The following is a 23,925-nucleotide window of genomic DNA, read 5'->3' on the forward strand; positions in this document are numbered from 1 at the left end:
CACTAAATATATTCACACTGTTACACACTATCACTACTACCTATCCCCAAAATTTTCTTCATCTTGTAAAGCTGAAACTCTGTACCCATTAGACAACTCTCCATTCTCTCCTCCCCCTCAGCCATCTGGCAAGCGCTATCCTACTTTCTGTCTTTGTGAATTCACTACCCTACGTAAGTGGAATCACAGTATTTGTTCTTTGGTGAGTGGCTTATTTCATGTAGCATAATGTCTTCAGGGCTCATCTACGGTATAGCATGTGTCAGAATTGTTTTCCTTTTTACGGCTGAATAATATTCCATTATACCTATATACTATATATTTATTTACCTACTCATCCATCTGTGGACACTTTGGGTTGCTTCCACCATTTAGTTATGGTGAATAATCCTGCTATGAACATTGGTGTATAAATATCTGTTCTTGTCCCTGCTTTGGGGTAAACATTTTTGGGTGTTTACTCAAAAGTGAAATTGCTGGATCATATGGTAATTCTGTTTCATTGAGGAATCATACCGTTTTCTATATATTCTCACTAATAATGTATAAAATTTCCCATTTTTCCGCATCATTGTCAACACCTCTTCTGTTTTGCTTTGGTGTTTTATTTTTGTTTTGTTTTATAATAGCCATGGGAATGGATGTGAAATGGTACTTTATTATAGTTTTAATTTCCATTTCCCTGATGATTGATGCTAAGTATCTTTCCATGTACTTATTGGCCATTTGTACATCTTCTTTGTAAAAATGTCTACTTAAGTCCTTTCCCATTTTTTAAATTGAATTGCTTTTTTTTTCCTTCCTGGGTTTTAGAAGCTTTCTATATATTCTGGATATTATAAAATATTTGATTTGCAAATATTTCCTCCTATTCCGTGGGTTGCCATTTTACTTTGTTGATAGTATCCTTTGAAGCACAAGAGTTTTTATTTTTATTTTTATTTTTATTTTTTTTGCCATTTTTCAGATTAAATTTAATTTATTTTAAAAAGGATACTTTGTTTTATTGATATATGATGGTTGTATATATTTTGAGGGTACACCCAATAGTTTGATACATGTATACAATATGTAATGATCAAATTCAGGTAATTGGGTTATCTATCACCTCAAACATTTTTCTTTGTGTTGGAAACATTCCAATTCTTCTCTGCTAGCTATTTTGGAATATATAATCAATTATTGTTAACTATAGTCACCCTACTGTACTATCAAACACTAGAACTTATTTCTTTTTTAATTTTGATGAATTCCAATGTGTCTATTTTTCCTTTTGCTGCCTGTGCTTTTGGTGATGCATCCAAGAAATCACTGCCAAATCAAATCTCACAAAACTTTTCCCCTGTTTTTTCTTCTAAGGGTTTTACCTCTTCTGTTTAGGACTTTGATCCATTTTGAGTTAATTTTTGTGTATGTTAGATAATGATCTAACTTCGTAGATATCCAGCCTTCCCAGCACCAATTCTTGAAAAGACTGTCACTTCTCTATTGAAGGTCTTGGCATCCTTATCAAAAATTATTTGACCATATATATAAGTGTTAATTGCTGAGCTCTACTTCATTTTACTGATCTTTGGGTTTGTCTTTACGTCAGTAAAGTGTTTTGATTATTATAGCTTTTGAGTAAATTTTGAAATGAGGAAGTGTGAGTCTTACTGTGTTCTTTTGTTCAAGATGGTTTTGGTTATTCAATGTCCTTTGAGATTTCATATGAATTTTAGAATGGATTTCTCTATCTCTGCAAAAAAGTCATTGGGATTTTGATAGAAATTGCATTGAATCTGTAAACTGCTTTGGGTGGCACTGATGTCCTAACAAGAAGTCTTCTACTCCATGAACGCGACGGCTGTCCATTTATGTCTTTAATTTCCTCCATTGATGTTTTACAGCTTTCCCTGTAAAACTCTATCCCTTATTTAGTTAATTCCTAAGTATTTCATTCTTTTTGATGCTGCTGAAGACAGAACTGTTTTCTTAATTTCCTTTTCAGATTACTGTTAGCATATAGAAATGCAGCTGATTTTTGTGGTTGGTTTAGTACGTGGCTACTTTGCAGAGAATTTATTAGCATTCTCTCTGTCTCTCTCTGTGTGTGTGTAAGATTTAGGGTTTTCTACATGTAACAAATATGTCATCTGTGAACAGAGATCATTTTACTACTTCTTTTCTTATTTGGATGCCTTCAATTTCTTTTTCTTGCCTAACTGCTCTAGCTAGAACTTCCAGTATTATGTTGAACAGAAGTAGCAAAAGCAGGCACTCTTGCCTTGTTTCAGATTTTAGAGAAAAAGCTTTCAGTCTTTTACCACTGAGTGTAATATTACCTGCGAGTTTTTCATATATGATCTTTATAATGTTGAGGTAGTTTCCTTCTATTCCTAGTCTATTGAGTGCTTTTATTATGAAAGGCTGAATTTTATCAAATTCTTTTCCTGTATAAATTGGGATGATCATTTTTTTCCTTTCATTTTGTTAATCGAGTATATCACTTTTTTTATTGATTTGCCTATGTTGAGCCATCCTTGCATTCCAGGAATAAAGCCCACTTGATCATGATGTATAATCATTTTAATATGCTATTGAATTTGGTTTCATAGCATTTTATTGAGGACTTTTACAACAATGAATATTTGAACTATTGTTTTCTTATTTATAAGGGACTGTAGTTTTGTTTCTTTTCTTTGGCTTTGTTATCAGGGAATGCCAGTCTCACAGAATGAGTTAGGAAGTATTCTCTCCTCTTCAGCTTTTTTGGAAGAATTTGAGGAGGACTAGTGTTAGCTCCCCTTTAAATGTTTGGTATAGTTTACCAATGAAGTCATAATGTACAGGGCTATTCTTTATTAGGAGGTTTTTGATTACTGATTCAATTACCTTACTAATTATGACCCTCTTCAAATTTTCTATTTCTTTGTGATTAAGTGTTGGTAGATTTTGTGCATCTAGGAATTTGTCCACTTTATCTAGGTTATCCATTTGTTAACATGCAATGGTCCATAGTACTCTCTTATAATCCTTTTTGTTTCTGTAGAATGGGTAGTAATGTCCCTGTTTTCATTTCTGTTATTAGTAATTTGAGACTTTTTTATCAGTCGATCTAGCTAAGGTTTGTCAATTTTCTTAATCTTTTCAAAGAACTAACTCTTGGTTTCATTGGCTCTATTGTTTTTCTGTCCTTTTCTCTCTGCTTTAATCCACAGCAATCCAAAGCTAAATTCAAAGCTAGCAGAAGGAATAAATAGCTTGTTCTTCCTCTAGTTCCTTAAGTTGTAAAGTCAGATTGTTTGAGATTTTTCTTTTTAAGTGTTTACCACTATACATGCTATACATTTCCCCCTAAGCAGTGCTTTGTCCTTGTCCCATAAGTTTTGACATGTGTTTTTGTTTTCATTTATCTCTAAGTATTTTCTAATGTCACTTGTGATTTCTTCTTTGACTCTTTGGTTATTTAATAGTAGGTGGTTTAATTTCTACGAATTTGTGAATTTTCCAGTTTTCCTTCTGTTACTGATTTCTAACTTCACCCCATTGTTGTCAGTGATGGTACTTTGTATAATATCAGTCTTTTCAATCTGTTGAGACTTAATTTGTGACCTAACACATGGTCTATCCTGCAGAATGTCCTGTGTTCCCTTGAGGAAAGAAAAGTCTTCCATTGTTGTTGGGTAGAGTGTTCTGTGTATGTCTGCTAGATCCAGTTGACTTATTGTGTTAAGTCTTCTATTTTCTTTTCTTCTGTCTGGTTGCTCTATCTACTAATGAGAGTGGGGATTGAAATCTCCAACTATTATTGTACAACTGTGTATTTCTCTCAGCTCTATCAATTTTATTTCATATATTTTGATGATCTGTTATCAGATGTGTAAATATTTATAACTGTTATATCTTCTTATATATTGGAACTTTTATTAATATATAACATCCCCTTTGCCTGTTGTAAGCTTTTTGATTTAAAGTGTCTGTTGTCTGATGTTAGTATAGCTACTCCTGCTCTCTTTTGGTTACAATTAGCATGGAATTTCTTTTTCTATCCTTTCACTTTCAACCCCTGTGTCTGATCTACAGTAAGTCTCTTATAGACTGCATATAGTTGGATCTACGATTTAAAAAACAAATTCATTCTGCCATCAATTTCTGTCTTTGATTGAAGTTTAATTAATTTACACTTCAAGTAATTACCGATAAGGAGGGACTTACTTTTGCATTTTGTTATTTGTTTCCTATATGGCTTGTAATAGCTTTGGTTCCTCATTTCCTGCATTACTGACTTCTTTTGGGTTTAGCTGATTTGATTTTATTTCTTTTTTTTATATATATATATATATTTTTTTTTTTGGTAGTGAAACTTTGAATTTCCTTTTCATTTTCTTTTGTGTGTATTCTCTAGTTATTTTCTTTGGGGTTACTATGGGGATTATATTTAATTAGAATTAAAGTTATAACACTTTAATCTGACTTTACACCAGCTTAACTTCAATGGCATTAAAAACCTCTGCAGCAGAATGGTTTTTTAAAAGCAAATAAATATGGAATTGTAAATTCAGATAAGGACTACCCAGGAAAGAGGAGGCTTTTATGATGAGGAAAACAGGGTGGGCCTCATCAGAGGGATCAGCAAAGAGGGACCCTCTGAGGGGACATTTGCACAGAGTCCTGAAAGGCAGAAGAACTCGTTCCACAAGGCATGTAAGCAGAGCATTCCTGACAAAGACAGGAAGTCAGGTTCGGGCTGCCTAGTGAAAGTCGGTGCTGACGGCACAAAGAATGGAAAAGCAGATGGGCCCTGGCCACACAGGCTGGAGGACCACGTGAAAGGCAGGAGGTTGGGGGCCTTCCCCATCCAATGCAAGGGGAAGCCACAGAGGGGCTCGATGCTGCCTAGTGACAAAGTTCCAATTCTGTTGGAAGAGGATCTTGCTGCTTATTCTGTAGCAAGGATTCAAGGGGGAAGAAAATGGAAGTGAGAAGCCTGGCAAGGAAGCTCCAGCAGCCGTCAAGGCCAGAAATAACGGCAGTCAGTCCAGGGTGGAGACACAAAGAAAGGATGGGTTCCAGACATGCCTGTCACCTTCAACAAGGTGACATGGGGTCCCTCAGTCCGGGGCTGGAGTCCTTGCCCTACTGTGTACTCACAGGCTCTGCACCCTGCCTGTGTCACGTCTCCAAGCCTCCATTTCCTTCTCTGTAAAATGGGAATGACGACATGCACCAGGTGTGAGAAGGCAGTAAGGTGGAGGCACTTTGCATCTGGGACAGCTGGTGCACCATAAGCATTCACATCTTCCCTTGGGGCCAGTGGCTGATGCTAATCTAATACATCAAAACCGTGAGATGCTATGAAACCTGGAGCAAACACTTGATGCCAAATTCTCCCAGCTTTGGCCATGTTATCAGCTCTCTGAGGCACTGTTAGCCCCCAGTCTGCCTTGGGGACAGGGTACTGTCTGGGTTATGCCTTGGCAGGCAGGTCAGCACACACGGGCAAGCCAGGCCTCTGACCACAGAGACCTAAGTGGGAGGGTGGGAGGGAGTGGGTGCCTGGTGGGAGGGTAGGAGGGAGGGAGTGGGTGCCTAGTGGGAGGGTGGGAGGGAGTGGGTGCCTGGCCATCAGCACGAATCATGCTATTTCCCACAACTTGGAGATAAATGTGTTGGAATGAAGGTGGCAACCAACTCCAGCAGGTTTCCTTCCAAATCTGGAGGGGTTAAGGAGACAGGGCCACTCCCATCCCACAGCCCCACAGAAAACATACTCTGGAGGGAAACAGATGGGCTTGCTGGCATCACATTCTGCTCTCTGTTCCAGGGGGCTTGTCTAATGACAGCCCAGCCACAATCCTTTCCCTTCCTCCCGGCTTAAAGGTTATCTCACTTGCTAACAGAAAGCCCTTTTCTAAAACAGCCACACGCAGGACAGAACTCTTCGGATTTCCTCAACTAGGATTTGAGGGATTGAGAAAGGGGGTGCTGGTGGAGCTGGTCTTGTTTAAACAAGGTGTCATCTCTGAATGGAACTTGTTTTTCAATTTACTGAATGGTGGTCCAGGGATAGAGTGGCAAGAAAGGGCTGCTGCGGTGTGAGCCCACCCGTGCGAGGGGGCTGACGACTCTGCTTCCATTCGCCTTCTGGCTTGGATGAAAAGGCCCCGGAAACCCCAAGTATAGATGACAGAAGGGCTCAGAGTCATCGCACCCAGCCCTTCTCACAGCAGAATCACCCTTATTAGGCAGGCCTCCTCAGGAAACATCTCAATCCAAACTTCGCGTGTTAGCCCCGGGTCTGCCCTCAGCCCCAGGCTTTTGAGCCACCAGAGTCTTAGTACAAGCAGCTGAAGAGGGGTGAAGGGTGTTTCATCAAAGGCAAAAAACAGAGCCCTTCAGTCTTTACGGCCCATGAGGGGTGCGGGGTGGGAGAGCCTGTCTCCATGTACCAACCCCATTCCCTTCCCACTCCCTGCCTGGGATCAAACAGCCACCCCTGCCTGGATGATAAATTACGAAAGCAAATATCAAAGTCGAAGCTCTGCCTTATTACTACCTTAGCTGTTGAAATAAATGTTTATTCCTTGCACTTGTGCCCTGGATAATTAAAAAGAGAGAGAGAGAGAGAAAATAATCTGCAGATGAAAACATCTGGTGCAAAGCCAAGCCCCTCCAGCCCTCCTCTTAGGCATGCTCCGGGCAGACTGGAGCAATGCAGCCCATCATCAACCGGCCACCGGGGAGACCTGGGTTTGTGCACACGAGGAACACGGAACTATTTCTCAGAAATGAGTATCATCCAAAGTTAACACTGAACTATTTCTCAGAGCTGAGAACCATCAAAAGTTAAGCAATTCCATTTCCAGGTGTATGCCCAAAAGAATTGAAAGCAGGGACTTGAACAGAGATTTGCACACCCACGTTCATAGCAGCATTAGTCACAGTATCAAAAGGTAGAAACAACCCAGGCATACACTGACGGATGAATGGAAAAGAAAAAGGTGGTGCACGTACGTGCAATGGGATACTACTCATCCTTAAAAAGGAAAGCCATCCTGACACATGCCACAGCATGGATGAACTTTGTGGACAGTATGCTGACTGAAATAAGCCATTTGTCCACAAGAGGATAAATACTGCATGATTCCACTTATATGAGGTATCTAGAGTCATCAGATTCACACAGATAGAAAGTAGAATGGAGGTTGGCAGGGGCTGGGGGAGAGGGAAAGGGGGAAGATAGTGTTTAATGGGTAGGAAGTTTCCATTTTGCAGACAGTGAAAAAGTTCTGGAGGTGGATGGTGGTGGTGGTTGCACAACAAGGTGAATGTGCTTTAGGCCACTGAGCTGGTACACATAAAAATGGTTCAGACAGTGAATTTTGTATTACATATGCATTTTACCACAATAAAACAAAACAAAACAAAAAGAAAAAGAAACTTGCAAAAAAAAATTTTTAAGTTAATGGAACTTCCAGAGTTGATGACTTTGAAGGAGGGGTGGGAGCAGCATGGCACCCTCACATGCCCACTGAGGCCACGTCAGAAAGCAGATCCCTGGCCCAGGTCCCAGGGGCCTCCTTGGCAAGTGTGCCTTGCAGAAGAACTTGGCATATGAGGAAACGTGTGGGTCCAGCGGCTCGACATGAGGCCTCTACTCTGAGTGCTGCCAAAGCAGCCGCCCTTCAGAGCACAACAGGGGTGAGGGGCGTGGCGGAGATACAGGCAGTTTCCTGCAGATAGAGACATGTCCCGAAAGCCAGTCCTGGAAAGTCTTCAACAAAACGGAAGACAAAGTACCAGAGATTTGTCCTCCTAACAAGCAGGATTGCCGTGGGGGTCCCCACACCCAGTGGGCCCAGGATTGGGGTCCTCAACATTGATTTCCCTGTGGCTGGTTAGGGGAAAGGCTTGACATGATGGTCATAGCTCTGCCAGTGACTTCCTGTGTGACCCTGGCAATGTCCCTGAGCCTCCCTGCTCTTGGGCCTCCTTCAGCCTCTGGGAAACAAGCTGTGGGATCCCATCCCCACAAGGGGAGAATCAGTCCTCGTATCCTTTGTCCAGGCCACCACATGCCACCAGGCCTCCCAGCCACCACAGCCCCAGCTACACAGCTACCAGAGCTGAGATCCCAGCGGGAATGGTGCATTGGGGGTTCATCCAGCTTTGTGTCCTTGCCCAGCCACAGCCCCGCCCAATCCACCTCTAAAACACCGGAGGTCCCAGCAACATAACATCCACACATGGTCAAAGAGCCACCTGCAGACCCTGTCCAGCCATGAGGACCACCACCCTCTGCTATCCTCCCAGCACTCTGAGCCCCTCTCTTGGGCTTCATGTCAGAGCCAGCTTCCTCCCCGGCACTTACCCCTGAGCTCCAGCGCTCATCACACCAAGCAAACAAAGGCGCCTGTGGCCTGGGCCAGCCCAGGCTCTGCACCTTCCCTAGACCTCAAGACCTTGGCTGCAGCTGGCCCAAAGGCCCTGCAGATTCTGGGAATAGGCATGTCATCTCCCTACCCCACAACAGAACCCACGGCTGCTGTGTCCCCACTGAAAACTCAGGCCCTGGGTCATTCCCCACTGCACCCATTTCGTTTAACCTTGCCCTGTCCTCTCGTGTCACTCCCTTCCATAAGCGGCCTGACCATTTGTGGCCAGGCACCGTGCACTCACTGTGGCCAGAGCTAAATCCCTGACCTGCTGATAAGAAGCAGGCTGAGAGAGGTTCTTCTGTTATGAGTGGCTGGGCAGGAGTCTGGCCCAGGCCTGACGCTAAACCTCACACTCTGAACCTTCGTACCCCTTTCCCTCTACAAAGTTCCCCTTGACCCAGATTCCACCTGACTAGGCTTCTCTCTCCTCTCCTTTAGCCAAGATCAGCAACTTGGCTGTTTCTACAGCTGAGCTGTAGCTGTTTCTACTTCTCATTTCCCATTCACTTTTCAGTTTGTCCTCATCAAGCATCTACAGACAACACTCCCTAATGCCATTCCATCTGGCATTGTTAACCAGTCTCCTCCTGCACCTGTCACCCCTTCTTCAGGACAATCTCCTCCCAGGTTGTTGCCCCATCCCCCCAAGGGCTGGTGCTCCATGGGCTGTCTTTTGACAGCTTCTCTACTCGCTGATACATTTCAGCCAGGCAGTGCTGCTCACTCCCCTACTTCAGCTGCTGCTGTAGGCTGAAAAGTCCAGGTCCCTCTTTCCCACCAAGACCTCTGTCCTGATTTCCCACCTTGAATTCAGCTTGTCCAGAATGGAAACTCTTTGCTGTGGCCCCATATTCATTGCTCCTCCTTTTCTCAGACAATGGCTCCACCACCCACCCAGAGGCCCAGCTTGAAGCCTGGGTGTAGTAGCCTGGATTTCTCTTGCCTCCTCTTCCTGCCTCTCCAACCTCCACATCCTGCCAGTCACCAATTCCTGCAGCTCCTCCCTCTTACCCCAGCCCCTCCTCCATTCCCACTCCAACCTCTCCCACACTCGCTCCACCCACAATGCTTCACGACACTGCTTCCCATTCCAATCCACCCTGCACGCAGCTGCTGGGCTGTTCTTCCTAACATCAACCTCGGCACATTGCTCCCCTTCCCTTCAGTGGTCCCACTTCTCAGGGTGGAGCCTGTGCTCCTCAAGATGCCTGGCCCTCCCTCCCTCACCAGGCCCTGTCCACATCTTCCACACCCTTACGGCTCCCCGTTCCTGCCCTGTCAAATGACTTGGTCCTTAAAAACACCTGGGAAAATGAATGGATGGGTAAAGCTAGGATGCCCGTGAAGGTCCTTCAGTGTCTAACATTTGAGGAGTACAGCCTCACCACCCACCCATCCCCATCTAAAGGTTTCCCTCCATCCCCATTTGACAAATCGGACATAGACAGACGTGGGCATCCTGACTCCTTCCTTGGTTCCCTCAACTAGGCAACCTCTCTCCCCACTTCTCGCCACACAGTAAGCTCTTTTTTCCATAGAGGTTGGAATTTGTTCCTCCCGCTAGACTATGGACTCCTTGGAGCAGGGTCTGGGATTCACAGGACTCTGCCGCTTGGAGTGGGTCTTATGCTTTTGGGAAGCCTTCTGGTAACGAGTGGCCCCATCACTGAGCAGATCTGGGCACTTCAACACTACATCAGTGTGGAGCCGAGGGCAGGTGCTCTTCCATCAGGATGTCCCCCAGTTACTTGCCCTCCTCAATGCCCAGAATCACCAGGCTATGTTCCCGTATCCCCAACCTAGCGTCTTCCTCACTTGAGGAGATGAGGACACAGCACCTGCTTCCAGATCTCTCATCAAGGAGAAAACAGAGCCCCCCACATCAGGACCCCGGCTCCGGACTCACCATGTTCATGACGGTCAGGATGAACCTCTGGGCAGCCTCGGCCCCGTGGTACTGCACCATGTCGGCGTCGGCCACCACCAGGGTCTCCACCGTGTGCTCGCTGGTGAGCCGGATAGCGTTCCTCCGCTCCCGCCAGTCCCGCGAAGGCCTGCCCCGCCTCGGCTTCTTCTTTTCTAGAAAATGATGGAAACATTTGTGCGGTCCTTGGCTTACCGACTTCCAAAACCATGCAGTGAACAGGCCTTCTGTCAAGCCTGCCCGAGAGAGTGCTCAGTCTCGACAGGCCTAGAGGGGCCCAGCACCCAGCAACCTCCACCGTCATGTGGGTGCCCCGAGTTCACTCACATAGGGTGGTGCTGGCCCAAAAGAAGGGTAAGAGCTATGAGGCCAGATGAGGGGCCCACACCCAACTCCCACCACAGCTGCGGAGGCCAATGGGGCTGAGGGGAACAGAGGAGAAAACCCACCCCTTCAGAGAAGCACGGAGAGCTGCCAAGTACGCACAGAAAAGGAGGCCTGGACCCAGCGGGCAGGGGTCTGAAAGGCCACACCCAAGGTGGATAACTGGACCACGGAAGCTGGGCAGAGGGGACAGGACACTCCCCTGGGGGCTGGCATCCCAGTAACTCTTCTCGGACTCAGGAATCAGGAGCCATAAATGTTGGTAGGCATAAAGACACTATGTTTTTTTAAAAAAATACATAATCAGAAGAAAAATCATATGACCCACATCAAGGCTAAAATGTAAATCTTCCCTTTCCTCACAACAGGGAAGGATTAGTAGTAAATGTGTGAGTAATTCTCCATTGATTCTTTAGATAACCTATATCCCTGTGAAATCTTACTTTGGTAAACAGCTACTGTTATGAAAGAGCCTACACCTACAGGTCCAAATCTGCCATAGTCTTTGTACACTTGTACATGGAAACACCTCTGACCAACACAAAAGGTTGATATGAACAGCATGCATTTTCAGAATCCAAATATAAACAGGAAGGCTCTTTCATTTGATAGTTATTTCCACATCAGCACTAGCCTATATGGACACATCTCTGCTACACACAGTCTACATATGCACCAACCAGCTTCATAAAGTGACCCAATCACTCCAGGACCAAAAGTGGATACAACAGACCCTCTTTATCTATAAGGGCTATGTTCCAAGACTCCCAGCGGATCCCTGAAACCACAGACAGTACCGAACCCTACATCTACTAGACTATGTTACGTCCTATGCATACATACCTACGATAACGTGTCATTTATAAATTAGGCATAGTAAGAGATTTACAATAACGAATGGAATTATAACAATATACTGTACTAAAAGTTATGTGAATGAGGTCTCTCCCTCAAAATCTCTTATTGTACTGTACTCACCTATTTTTGATCCCAGGTTGACCGTGAATAAATAAAACTATGGAAAGTGAAACCACAGATAAGAGGTAACTACTGTATTATGAAGTAACCTGAGATATGGGTCGTAATTTACAAACAAAAATGGCTATACAACACAATTACAATCACAAAAAAGTGGCAAAAAATAGAAATATACAACTACAGATAAAGCCAACAACAGTAAAAAGGTATACAGCCATTAAAGTCATACCATGAAGATGACTTAGAGATCTAGACAGAAGCCGATATAAATCTGCATATACAGTTAGATCATGATTTTGCAAAAATCTTACATAAAAGTATCTTCAGGCCCCAAAGGAAAATAAATACTAAAACACCTAGGAAGAACCAAAATATGAATAGCAATGTGTGATCTTCATTTTCCTATTTTCCTCTGTATTTTCCAGATTTATATAATATGCAGGTATTACTGTATTTTAAAGAAATATCACTGAGTCTGAGAAAAACACAGGCATCACCTTTAAACTCTAAATGATAAAACAGAAGCCCTCGAGGGAGAAAAGTATGCCATCTGATTTATCACAAAACTGCAAAATGAAGTCTTCTCAGCCCTGCAGGATGGGCCTCCTCCCTCAGAGCCAGGCCCATCTCCCCTGAAGCCTTCTGGGCCTCAGTGATAGAAGAAGGGAAGAAAGCGTCCATTCTAACACAAAATCGAGGTCCTAGTGGGCTCCGCCTCTGCACATTGGCAGAAGGAAAGAGGCCGCTGGTGGAAAATCTAGTGACCTACACCCACACTCACCAGCCAGGTTATCTCTGACCTGACCAGCCTGGAATCTGTGAAAAGCCACCTTGTTTCCATTTTAAAGGTGCAGAGCTGATGGGCCACCCAAGCAGGAGCTCTGTTGTAACCAGCACACCCTTGTTCTCCCAGGCGATCAGGTATGAGCCAAATGGCAGCGACGGCCCTTCTCAAAGTCAGTGTTGATAACCCGTTTCTTTGAGTCACCATCTGCAGATGCTCCCCACGTTGGTTATTCGGTACTTGTTTTCATACCTTGTCATATATTTTTAAGTTCTAGTACAGAAAGAACTGCATTCCTAGCATGGCCCAAAGGACACATTAGGAATACTTCTCTAGGAGCCAGCTAGCATCAACATGTAAGAGCTGAGAGCTCTCTAAGAAAAGTAGCCCATCACTCCCAGACCAGAGGGACAGGTTGTTCCTGGACACTTAACATTTCAAAATCCTGCACTGCACTGGGTACAGTGGCTCACGTCTGTAATCCCAGCACTTTGGAAGGCCAAGGAGGGCAGATCACTTGCGGTCAGGAGTTTGAGACCAGCCTAGCCAACCTGGTGAAACCCCCATCTCTACTAAAATTACAAAAATTAGCCAGGCATGGTGGTGCATGCCTGTAATCCCCGCCACTCAGGAAGCGAGGCAGGATAATTGCTTGAACTTGGGTAGCAGAGGTTGCAGTGAGCCAAGATCACACCACTGCACTCCAGCCTGGGCGACAGAGCAAGACTCCATCTTTGAAAAAAAAAAAAAAAAAAAAAAAAAAATCCTGTACTGGGTATGTGTCTTTCACGTTTACAAAGAAAAACTGATAAGACCTGTGCCTCCCTAGGCCTTGGAGAGCTAACCTAACAGGGTGCCGTAAAGAGTGACACACTCTGAGTTAACACATGCCAAGAGTAACAGGTAAAGGGGCAGGTGCGCTGTGGTTTTCATATGCTTCCACTAATGACTGTCATTGGCTCCTTTCCCCCATTCCCTAGCACACAGGTGGTGGGAAATAAATGCTCACCAAAGGAATGCATGCAGTGGGTAAAGGGATGAATAATGACGCTTGCTCAACAGCCCCATGTGAGTGCAGGGCAGGGCTTGCCACAAAATGAGTGTTGAAATCCCTGGATTTTGGAACTGCAGACAAGAGACCGTGGACTTGCATTCCTTTCCAATGCAAGTGTCCTTCCTGGGGTGCTGGCAAGTGAGAACAGGAGCACTGAGGGGTGGGAGGCTAGAAGGCACCTTAGCCTTCTCCTTCCTCCCTGATTTCAACCACTCCCTCAGCAGAGATCCACAGCCACCATTTTTCACGGTCATTCCTTTTCCTACAGGGAGAAAAGAACCCTAATAGACTTTTACCTTTAATTCCCTAAACTGCAAAAATACGCTTGATGATGTTGCACAGATGCCAATATTCACAGATGATAGCATCTTCAAAAGTAAGAAGAAAAACACTAATTTCAGAATAACATATGTGCTGGATTCTGACCTCTCACCAGAGAGGTCAAAGTGCAGGTGGGTGGGCGTGTGGCCAGCCGGGGAGCGCTCCAAGCTCTGCTCGTGACCAGCCGTCTCCAGCTGCTGCGGGAATGAAGGGTGGCTCTCGCCCCGCTGATAAGGACATCGCAGTCAGGTCAGGCCTCAAGCCTTCTCCTGTTGTCACAGACACCGGCATCATTCTTGAAGTCAAGCCCAGCAGTTTCTTTTACCAGCACCTTGCTGGAGGTGGTACTGACTTGGAAGATTTTCAGTCTCTGGCTTCATATTATTTTTCTTACATCTCTTTCCCTTTGCCTCAGTTATCCATTAGAAAAGAAAATTTTATGTATTTATGTAAGATACCTCAAATCCTTCTGGAACAAGATGAAGAGAAAAAGACAGAAATGTACTTTCAGAATCTTCAAATTATAATTTACCCTAGACGTTTGGGGACTGCTAAAAATGTTGAGCAAATATATAAACTGTCATTGTAGTTACTAGTTCTCCACTTTGAAAACTGAAAAAATAAAAACAACAACTATCCGAACTGTGAATTATCAAAGCTCTGTATGGAACAGATACTCCTTTAGTTTAGGAAGGACACAGTATGCACGTATTTATCAGGGAGAACAATACGTACATCAAAAAATATTTGCCATGAAAATTCAAAACCAAAACCCCTCTCAGAATCCCTTTACTTCCCGCTACACAAGAAGAATCCTTGCATCTCAAATTCTACCAATACCGTTTCCAAGGAAGACCTGGGGAAGGGGTGAGTTGAACAGGCAAGGAGTAGCCTGCTCCTGCCACAGACCTCTGAAATCCTAGCTGCAGGAGATCCCACGACCCGCACGAATGCTTGCGCTGGCAGGGAGAGCTGCTGAGAGAGGTGGCAGGGGCAGGACTCCAGCCTGTGCGGAGCCCAGAGGGCTTTGTGCGGGAACGGGTACAGTGGAGCATGGCCAGGGATGCCCATCCCCCAAGTCTTACCAAGATCTTCTAGGTGGCTTTAGCCTTTGGGTGACTGCTGGACCTGCACAGACGAGGGTGGTCTTGCCCACAGGATGAGGACAGTCTGATCTGAGCACCACCCACCATGTGCCAGCCTCTCCTAGGGCCCCAGCATGGTCACACCAGCTTCCAGCACAGCCTTCAATGCCCGAACAGGGTGCTTCCCAGGGGCGGCCCATCATAGCTCCTTCATGGGCAGACTGCAGCTAACCACTGGACAGCTCCAGCAGACCAGCCTCCACCGATGCGACCAGCCCACAAGCAGCCTCCCTCACCCTTTCTCGCAAACACTCACCCACAGATCCCTCCCACTGCTTTGCCGGCACACAGGTATCAGCAGACTTCACCTCCCCTCCCCTCAAAACATGAATGTGCACGTGCACCCTGCCGCCCTACCACTGATCAGAGCACATCCCACCGCCCTACGCACCTACCACTGACCAGAGCACATCCCACCGCCCTACGCACCTACCACTGACCAGAGCACATCCCACCGCCCTACGCACCTACCACTGACCAGAGCACATCCCACCGCCCTACGCACCTACCACTGACCAGAGCACATCCCACCGCCCTACGCACCTACCACTGACCAGAGCACATCCCACCGCCCTACGCACCTACCACTGACCAGAGCACATCCCACCGCCCTACGCACCTACCACTGACCAGAGCACATCCCACCGCCCTACGCACCTACCACTGACCAGAGCACATCCCACCGCCCTACGCACCTACCACTGACCAGAGCACATCCCACCGCCCTACGCACCTCCACTGACCAGAGCACATCCCACCGCCCTACGCACCTCCACTGATCAGAGCACATCCCACCGCCCTACGCACCTCCACTGGGACTCCACTGCTGCTGAGGCACAGGCAGTCTGACATGCCACCACGGCTGCTGGCACATGTGAGCAAGCACAGATCCCACTTCCACTGCTCCTATGAAGTACTGTGGCCAGCACCCCACATCGGAGTGTTGGGGCCAGCAGACCGGGAACACCTCAGCCTCTCCAGTGCATCAGGTTACTAACTGCAGGGGACCAGAAAACAAAGCTGGGAAACTCACACTGGCACCTCAGAGTTAAAGCACAGAGCCCCTGCGTGCTGAGCCTTAGCCCTCTGAAATCTTCCAGAATAGAAGCCAGTCAGCTGAGCTCACCTTATACCACAATCAAATGCCTAAGGGCATCAAAAATCCCATCCAAAGGACAGCAACTTCAAAGAGTAAAGGAACATCAGCCCATGCAGATGGGAAAAATACAGTATAAACACACTGGCAACTCAAAAAGCCAGAGTGTCTTACCTCCAAATGACCACACTAGATGGTTCTTAACCAGGCTGAAATGACAGACACAGAATTCAGAATATGGAGAGCAATAAAGATCATTGAGATTCAGGAGAAAGTTGAAACCCAATCTAAGGAATACAAAATGAAACGGCCATTATGAGAAAGATCTGATGGACTTTGGGAGGCCGCAGTGGGTGGATCACAAGGTCAAGAGATCAAGACCATCCTGGCCAACCTGGTGAAACCCCATCTCTACTAAAAATACAAAAATTAGCTGGGCATGGTGGCACACACCTGTAGTCCCAGCTACTCAGGAGGCTAAGGTGGGAGAATCACTTGAACCCAGGAGGCAGAGGTTGCAGTGAGCCAAGATCAAGCCACCGCACTCCAGCCTGGTGACAGAGCAAGACTCCATCTCAAAAGAAAAAAAAAAAGATCTGATGGAGCTGAAAATCTCACTACAAGAATTTCGTAATGCAATCGCAAGTATTAACAGCAGAATACACCAAGTTGAGGAAGGAATCGCAGAGTTTGAAGACTGGTTCTCTGAATTAACTCAGGCAGACAAGCTAAAGAAAAAAAGAATGAATAAAACCTCAAGAAATATGGAATTATGTAAAGAGCCCAAATTGATGAGACGTTGGCATCCTTGAAAGAGAAGGAGAGAAAGCAAGCAACAGAGAAAACATATTTGAGGATATCATCCATGAAAATTCCCCCAACCTCACTAGAGAGGACAACATTCAAATTCAGGAAATACAGAGAACCCCTGAAAGATCCTATACAAGATGACCATCCCCAAGACACGTAGTCATCAAATTCTCCAAGGTTGACATAAAACAAAGAGTATTAAAGGCAACTAGGGAGAAGAGGTAGGTCACCTACGAAGGGAACCCCATCAGGCTAAGAGCAGACCTTTCAGCAGAAATTCTACAAGCCAGGAGAAATTATGGGCCTGTACTCCAATCAAGAACTTGATATCCAGCCAAATTAAGCTTCATAAGTGAAAGAGAAATAAGATCCTTTTCAGCAAAGCAAATGCTAAGGGAATTTAATACCACCAGACCTGCCTTACAAGATGTCCTTAAGGGACTGTTAAATATGGAAAGGAATGACTGTTAATGGCCACCACAAAAACACACTTAAGTAGATAAACCATTGACACTATAAAGCAACTACACAATCAAGTCTACGTAATAACCAGCTAGCAACATGACAGGATGAAATCTGTATATATCAATATTAACTTTGGATATAAACAAACTAAAGGCCCCAATCAAAAGCCACAAAGTGACAAGTTGGATAAAGAAGCAAGACACAACTGTATGCTGTCTTCAAGAGACCCACTCACATGCAATGACACCCACAGGCTCAGAGTAAAGGGATGGAGAAACATCTACCAAGTAAATGGAAAACAAAACAAAACAAAAAAGCAAGAGTTGCTATTCTAATTTTAGACAAAACAGGCTTTAAGCCAACAATAATTTTTTTAAAAAGACAAAGAAGGACATTACATAATGGTAAAGGGTTCAATTCAACAAGAACACTTAACTATTCCAAATATATATGCACCCAACACAGAAGCAGATTCATAAAACAAGTTCTTAGAGACCTACAAAGAGACACAGATAACTACATAGTAAGAGCTGGAGACTTCAATACCCTACTGACAGTATTACATAGATCATCAAGGCAGAAAACTAATAAAGATATTCAGGATGTGAACTCAACACTTGACCAAATGGATCTAACAGACAACTACAAAACTCTCCACCCAAAACCAACAGAATATACATTCTTCTCATCTGCACATGCCACATACTCTAAAATCTGGCACACAATCAGCCATAAGACAATTCTCAGCATATTCACAAAAAACCCAAAATTATACCAGTCACACTCTCAGAACAGTGCAATAAAAATAGAAATCAATACTAAGAAGATCACTCAAAACCATACAATTACATGGAAATTAAACAAGCTGCACCTGAATGACTTCTGGGTAAACAATGAAATTATGGCAGAAATCAATGAATTTTTTGAAACTAATGAGAAAAAAGATACAACATACCAAAATCTCTGAGAAACAGCTAAAGCAGAAGATGAAGGTTTAAATGCCAAATGCTCTCATCAAAAAAGTTAGAAAGATATGAAATTAATGATCTGACATCACACCTTGAGGAACTAGGAAAACAAGAGCAAACCAACCTCAATGCTAGCAGAAGACAAGAAATAACCAAAATCACAGCTGAACTGAATAAAATTGAGACATGAAAAACAAAAGATCAACAAAACCAGAGCTTTGTTCTTTGAAAGAGTAAATAAGATTGGTACACCTCTAGCTAGACTAATAAAAAAAGAGAGAAGATCCAAATAAACCCAATCATAAATGACAAAAGGGACATTACCACTAACTCCACAGAAATACAAAAAACTTTTAAAGACTACTATGAACACCTCTATGCACACAAACTAGAAAACCTGGAAGAAACTGATGAATTCCTGGAAACGTCCATTCTCCCAAGATTGAACCAGGAAGAAACTGAATCCCTGAAAAAACCAATAACAAGTTCCAAAATTGAATCAGTAATAAAAAGCCTACCAACCAGAAAAAGCCCGGGACCAGAGAGATTCACAGCCAGATTCTACCAGATGTATAAGAGCTGGTACCATTCCTACTAAAAGCATTACAAAATATGAAGGAGGAGGGACTCCTCCCTAACTCATTCTATATGGTCAGCATCATTCTGATGCCAAAACCTTGCAGACACACACACACACACACACACACACACTTAAGGCCAATGTCCTTGATGAACATAGATGCAAAAATCTTCAACAAAATACTAGCAAACTGAATCCAGCAGCACATCAAAACCTAATTCACCATGATCAACCAGGCTTTATTCCTGGGATGCAAGGTTGGTTCAACATATGCAAATCAATAATTGTGATTCATCACATAAACAGAAATAAAACCCAAAGCCATATGATCATCTCAATAGATGCAGAAAAAGGCTTTTGATAAAATTCAACATCCCTTTATGTTAAAAACCCTCCACAAACTAGGTATTGAAGGAGCATACCTCAAAATAGTAAGAGCCATCTATGACAAACCCACCGCCCATCATACTCAATGGGCAAAAGCTGAAAGCATTCCCCTTGAGAACTGTAACAAGACAAGGATGCCCACTCTCATGACTCCTATTCAACATAGTACTGGAAGTCCTAGCCAGAGCATTCAGGCAAGAGAAAGAAATAAAAGACATCATATAGGAAGAGAGTAAGTCAAACCATCTCTGCTTGCAGACATTACGATTTTACAACTAGAAAATCCCACCCAAAAGCTCTACCCCCAAAAGCTCCTAGATCTGATAAATAACTCCAGCAAAGTTTCAGATAATCAACACACAAAAATCAGTAGCATTTCTATATACCAACAACATCCGAGATGAGTGCCAGATCAATGCAATCCCGCTAACAATAACAACAACAAAAAATAAAATACCCAGGAATAAGGCTAACCAAGGACATGCAAAATCTCTATAGTGAGAACTACAAAACACTTCTCAAAGAAATCAGAGATGACACAAACAAATGGAAAATCATTCCGTGGTCTTGGATAGGAAGAAACAATATTGTTAAAATAGCCATACTATCCAAAGCAATTTATAGATTCAATGTTATTCCTATCAAACTACCAAAGACATTCTTCACAGGATTAGAAAAAAACTATTCTAAAATTCATATGGAACCAGAAAAGAGCCTGAATAGCTAAAGCAATTCTAAGCAAAAAGAACAAAGGAGGCATGACATTACCGGACTTTATATACTACAAGGCTAGAGTAACCAAAACAGCGTGGCACTTGTACAAAAACAGACACATAGACCAATGGAACAGAATAGAGAGCCAAGAAATAAAGCTGCACACCTACAACTACCTGATCTCTGAAAAAGACAACAAAAACAAGCACTAGGGAAAGGACTTTCTATTCAATAAATGGCGCTGAAATAACGTATTTGCAGAAGACTAAAATTGGACCCCTTCCTCTCACCATATACAAAAATTAACTCGGGATGGATTAAATGCTTAAATGTAAAACCTAAAACTATAAAAACCCTGGAAGAAAACCTAGGAAATACCATTCTATACATAGGCCCTCCTTACCAAAGATTTCATGACAAAGATGCCAAAAGCAATCACAACAAAAACAAAAATTGACAAATGGGGCCTAACTAAACCAAAGAGCCCTTGCACAGCAAAAGAACCTATCAACAGAATAAACATACAGCCCACAGACTGAGAGGAAATATTTGCAAACTATGTATCTGACAAAGGTCTAATATACAGAATCTATAAGGAATGCAAATTAACAAGCACAAAACAAATCCCATTAAAAAGTGGGCAAAGGACAGGAACAGATTCTTTTCAAAAGAAGACATACACGTAGCCAATAAGCATATGAAAAATTACTCAACACCACCAATCATCAGAGGAATGCAAACCAAAACCACAATGAGATACCATCTCATACCAGTTAGAATGGCTATTATTAAAAAGTGAAAAACTAGCAGATGCTGGCGAGGTTGTAGAGAAAAGGAAATGCTTTATACACTGCCGGTGAAAATGTAAATTAGTTTCAGCTACTATGAAAATAAATTTGGAAATTTCTCAAAGAATTTTAACACAGAACTACCATTCAACCCATTATTGAGTATATACCCAAAGGAATATAAATCGTTCTAACAGGAAGCCCCATGCGCATGTATGTTCATCACAGCACTATTCACAAGAGCAAAAATCTGGAATCAATCTAGATGCCCATCAATGGTAGACTGGTAAACAAAATGTGGTACATATACACCAGGAAATACTATGCAGCCATAAAAAAGAATGAGATCATGTCCTCTGCAGCAACATGGATGGAGCGGAAGGCCATCATCCTAAGCGAACTAACACCAGAACAGAAAACCAAATACTGCATGTTCTCATGTATAAGTGGGAGTTAAACACTCAGTACACATGGCCACAAAGAAGGGAACTACCTATCAGGTACTATGCTTATTTACCTAGGTGATGAGATAATATGTACACCAAACCCCCACGATGCAATTTATTTTTGTAACAAACCTGCACATGTACCCCTGAAACTAAAATAAAAGTTAAAAAAGAAAAGAAAATACAAATATACCAACAAAAGGTCAACATGGTAGCTCTTGTGATAAAAATTATAAGAGATACTAACCCTATGTGCACAGAGCTGCCCAAGCACTGAGTCAGGACTATATCCCATTCTATAGATCTGCAAACTGAGGCACAAGGAGGTTTGTTAACTATCTTGCCCAACACCACTAACCTAGTTGACTGGGATTCCAGCCCAGGCATCCTCATCACCATTCATTCTGCCCTGAAATTTGGTTCTGAGTTTCCTAAAACCAGAGGGGGAAAAAAAGAATCATGCGGGATTATAGGTTTGTCATTCTCTTCCAGCAGGACAAAGGATACCATTCCTTAGGGACAGATAATATTCTCCAAACACCAACTTCCCAAATAAAAATACCAAGGAAGACCCCACAGAGGGACCATCTGGTGATACAATAGGCAGTACTGTCGACATCATTTTATGGCAAATGCGACCATGAATTTTGTTTAATTATATCTTATAGGAACCTTCGATAATGCCAAAGGGCCTAAAATTAAAATACTCATCAAAGGGAATTCCAGAAGGTGTTCAATCTGTGTGTTCCAAGTCGGTAGCCTCAGAGGTCCCTTGGTCCAGGGAGAGCTATTATCCCACCCAGAAGAGGGGCCAAGAAAAAGGGGGGAGGATGGGAGTGGGGGGAACAGAACTCCAAGAAAGGCCAATGACAGAGGTGGCCCAAGCTGGCAGGAAGAGGTGAGGTGGTGACTTTTGTTTCCTGAATCAGAATGGCACTGGTCGGCAGGTGGTCCTGTTTTTTACTGGGTGGCATGACCTAGGAAGGGCCCCAGTGGGCAGCCCATCTTAAGTGCAAAGAGTCTGTGGTCCCCAGGGCTTGGCTGTTACATAGAACACGTGGATGGAGATAATGCTTTTTTTTTCTGTACCTGCCCCATCAAAAACAAATTCAAACTTATAAATTAGAACTCAGAACAGACTGAACAGAAGACTAGAACTCTGGAGGTCACCCAGTGTGCCCCAGGATCCCCCAGCCATCCCACCACTGATGGGGGGTCTGGACAGCCAACCTCAAGGGGCCTTAGAATGCCTCCTGGCCACCTACCCCAAGCTCTTCTCCTCCAGGCTACACAGCTATTACTGTGCACTTTGAGAGTCTGCACTTGCCTTCTTGACTAGACTACAGAGACCCAAACATTAACCTTTGGACCTATCCCAACACTTAGCACTGTCTGGTTTGTAGTAGTAATGCAATAGGCATAGTCATTGAATGATTTGTTTAAAACTCTTCGAAATTCCTAATAACAAGATCAGTTTTAGGAAACTTAACATAAACGTCCTGAAATGAAATACGAGTCACTTCCTCCACCTAAAAGGGAGGGGGCAACGCTAGTCGTAAGGTGCCCAACTTTGACATCTGACAGAGCTGGTTAGAATCTGCCCATGGACTTCCAGGGTGACAGTAGGTGAGTTTCCTTGTCTATAAGGCAAGATGATAATCATTCTGCCCTCTTAAGGTAGATGTGGGATTAAGAGACCCACGCTCAGCCTCTAACACAGGGTCAGATATATAACAACACAACCAAATCATGCCACTAGTCTTATGTCTATCATCTGCATGGCACTGCCATTATTGCTGTTATTAGGGTCTAAGTACTGATTGGAAAATTTTGCATGTCCCCAGAACCAAATAGCAAACTTGGATTGTTTTTATGAACACTACAGGTCTGAATGGTCATATTCTCTAGCTGCCAAGAGCTCCAGTGTGAACACTCACCAAAAACTTGCCTTCCATATTTCCTACTCTGCAGGAGGCATGAAAGAACTTCTCTCCTAGGGCCACCCTCCATCACAAAAAAATGAATTGCAACTGATACAAAAATAACAGTTTTGGACCAGATGCAGTGGCTCATACCTGTAATCCCAGAGCTATGAGAGGCCAAGGCAGAAGGATCCCCTGAGCCTAGGAGTTTGAGACCAGTGTGGAAAAAAAAAAAAAAAAAAAAAGCTGGGGATGGTGGCACGTGCTTGTAGTCCCAGCTACTCAGGAGGCTGAGGTGGGAGGATCACTTGAGCCCAGAGATTGATGATGCATTGAACCATGACTGTGCCACTGCACTCCAGCATGGGCGACAGAGCAAGACCCTACCTCAAAATAACAGTTGTAAGAGGGGTTCCCCAACATCCCACTCTAACATCTCAACATTCCAGGGTGAGTGGAGGTTTTAATCATCAGAAACATGATAGAACAAAATGTGGCTGTCTGTGAAGACCAGCTATTTGAACCGTGAAACGTTAGCGACATTTCACATAGGTGGGGAAAATGAAAATCAAATGTCTTTCACCAAGGTGGAAAACAGATTGCATGAGTCCTTCTCCTTGGGAGAGAGACCAACGGCTGCAACAACTGGGCTTTCTGTGTATCAGCCTTCTGTCCCTCTGCCTCCTGCCCCCAGCCACACCAGTGCTTTTTCAGGACACCAAAGTCACCACTATTGCAG

At 43.8% G+C, this 23,925-nt stretch overlaps 1 protein-coding gene across 4 annotated transcripts in view; it reads right to left on the reverse strand.

The window, feature by feature from the left end:
* ADAMTS17 (ADAM metallopeptidase with thrombospondin type 1 motif 17) overlaps positions 1 to 23,925 on the reverse strand; it is a 368,411-nt gene that overhangs the window by 296,554 nt on the left and 47,932 nt on the right. For all 4 annotated transcript variants that reach the window (XM_063653072.1, XM_063653073.1, XM_063653074.1 and 1 more), the window contains exon 4: positions 10,327 to 10,499. In XM_063653072.1, coding sequence (XP_063509142.1) covers positions 10,327 to 10,499 — 173 coding nt within the window. The remainder of the gene's footprint in view (positions 1 to 10,326; positions 10,500 to 23,925) is intronic.

Source organism: Pongo pygmaeus, chromosome 16, assembly GCF_028885625.2.
Source record: "Pongo pygmaeus isolate AG05252 chromosome 16, NHGRI_mPonPyg2-v2.0_pri, whole genome shotgun sequence".
In the NCBI taxonomy this organism is placed as follows: Eukaryota; Metazoa; Chordata; class Mammalia; order Primates; family Hominidae; genus Pongo; species Pongo pygmaeus.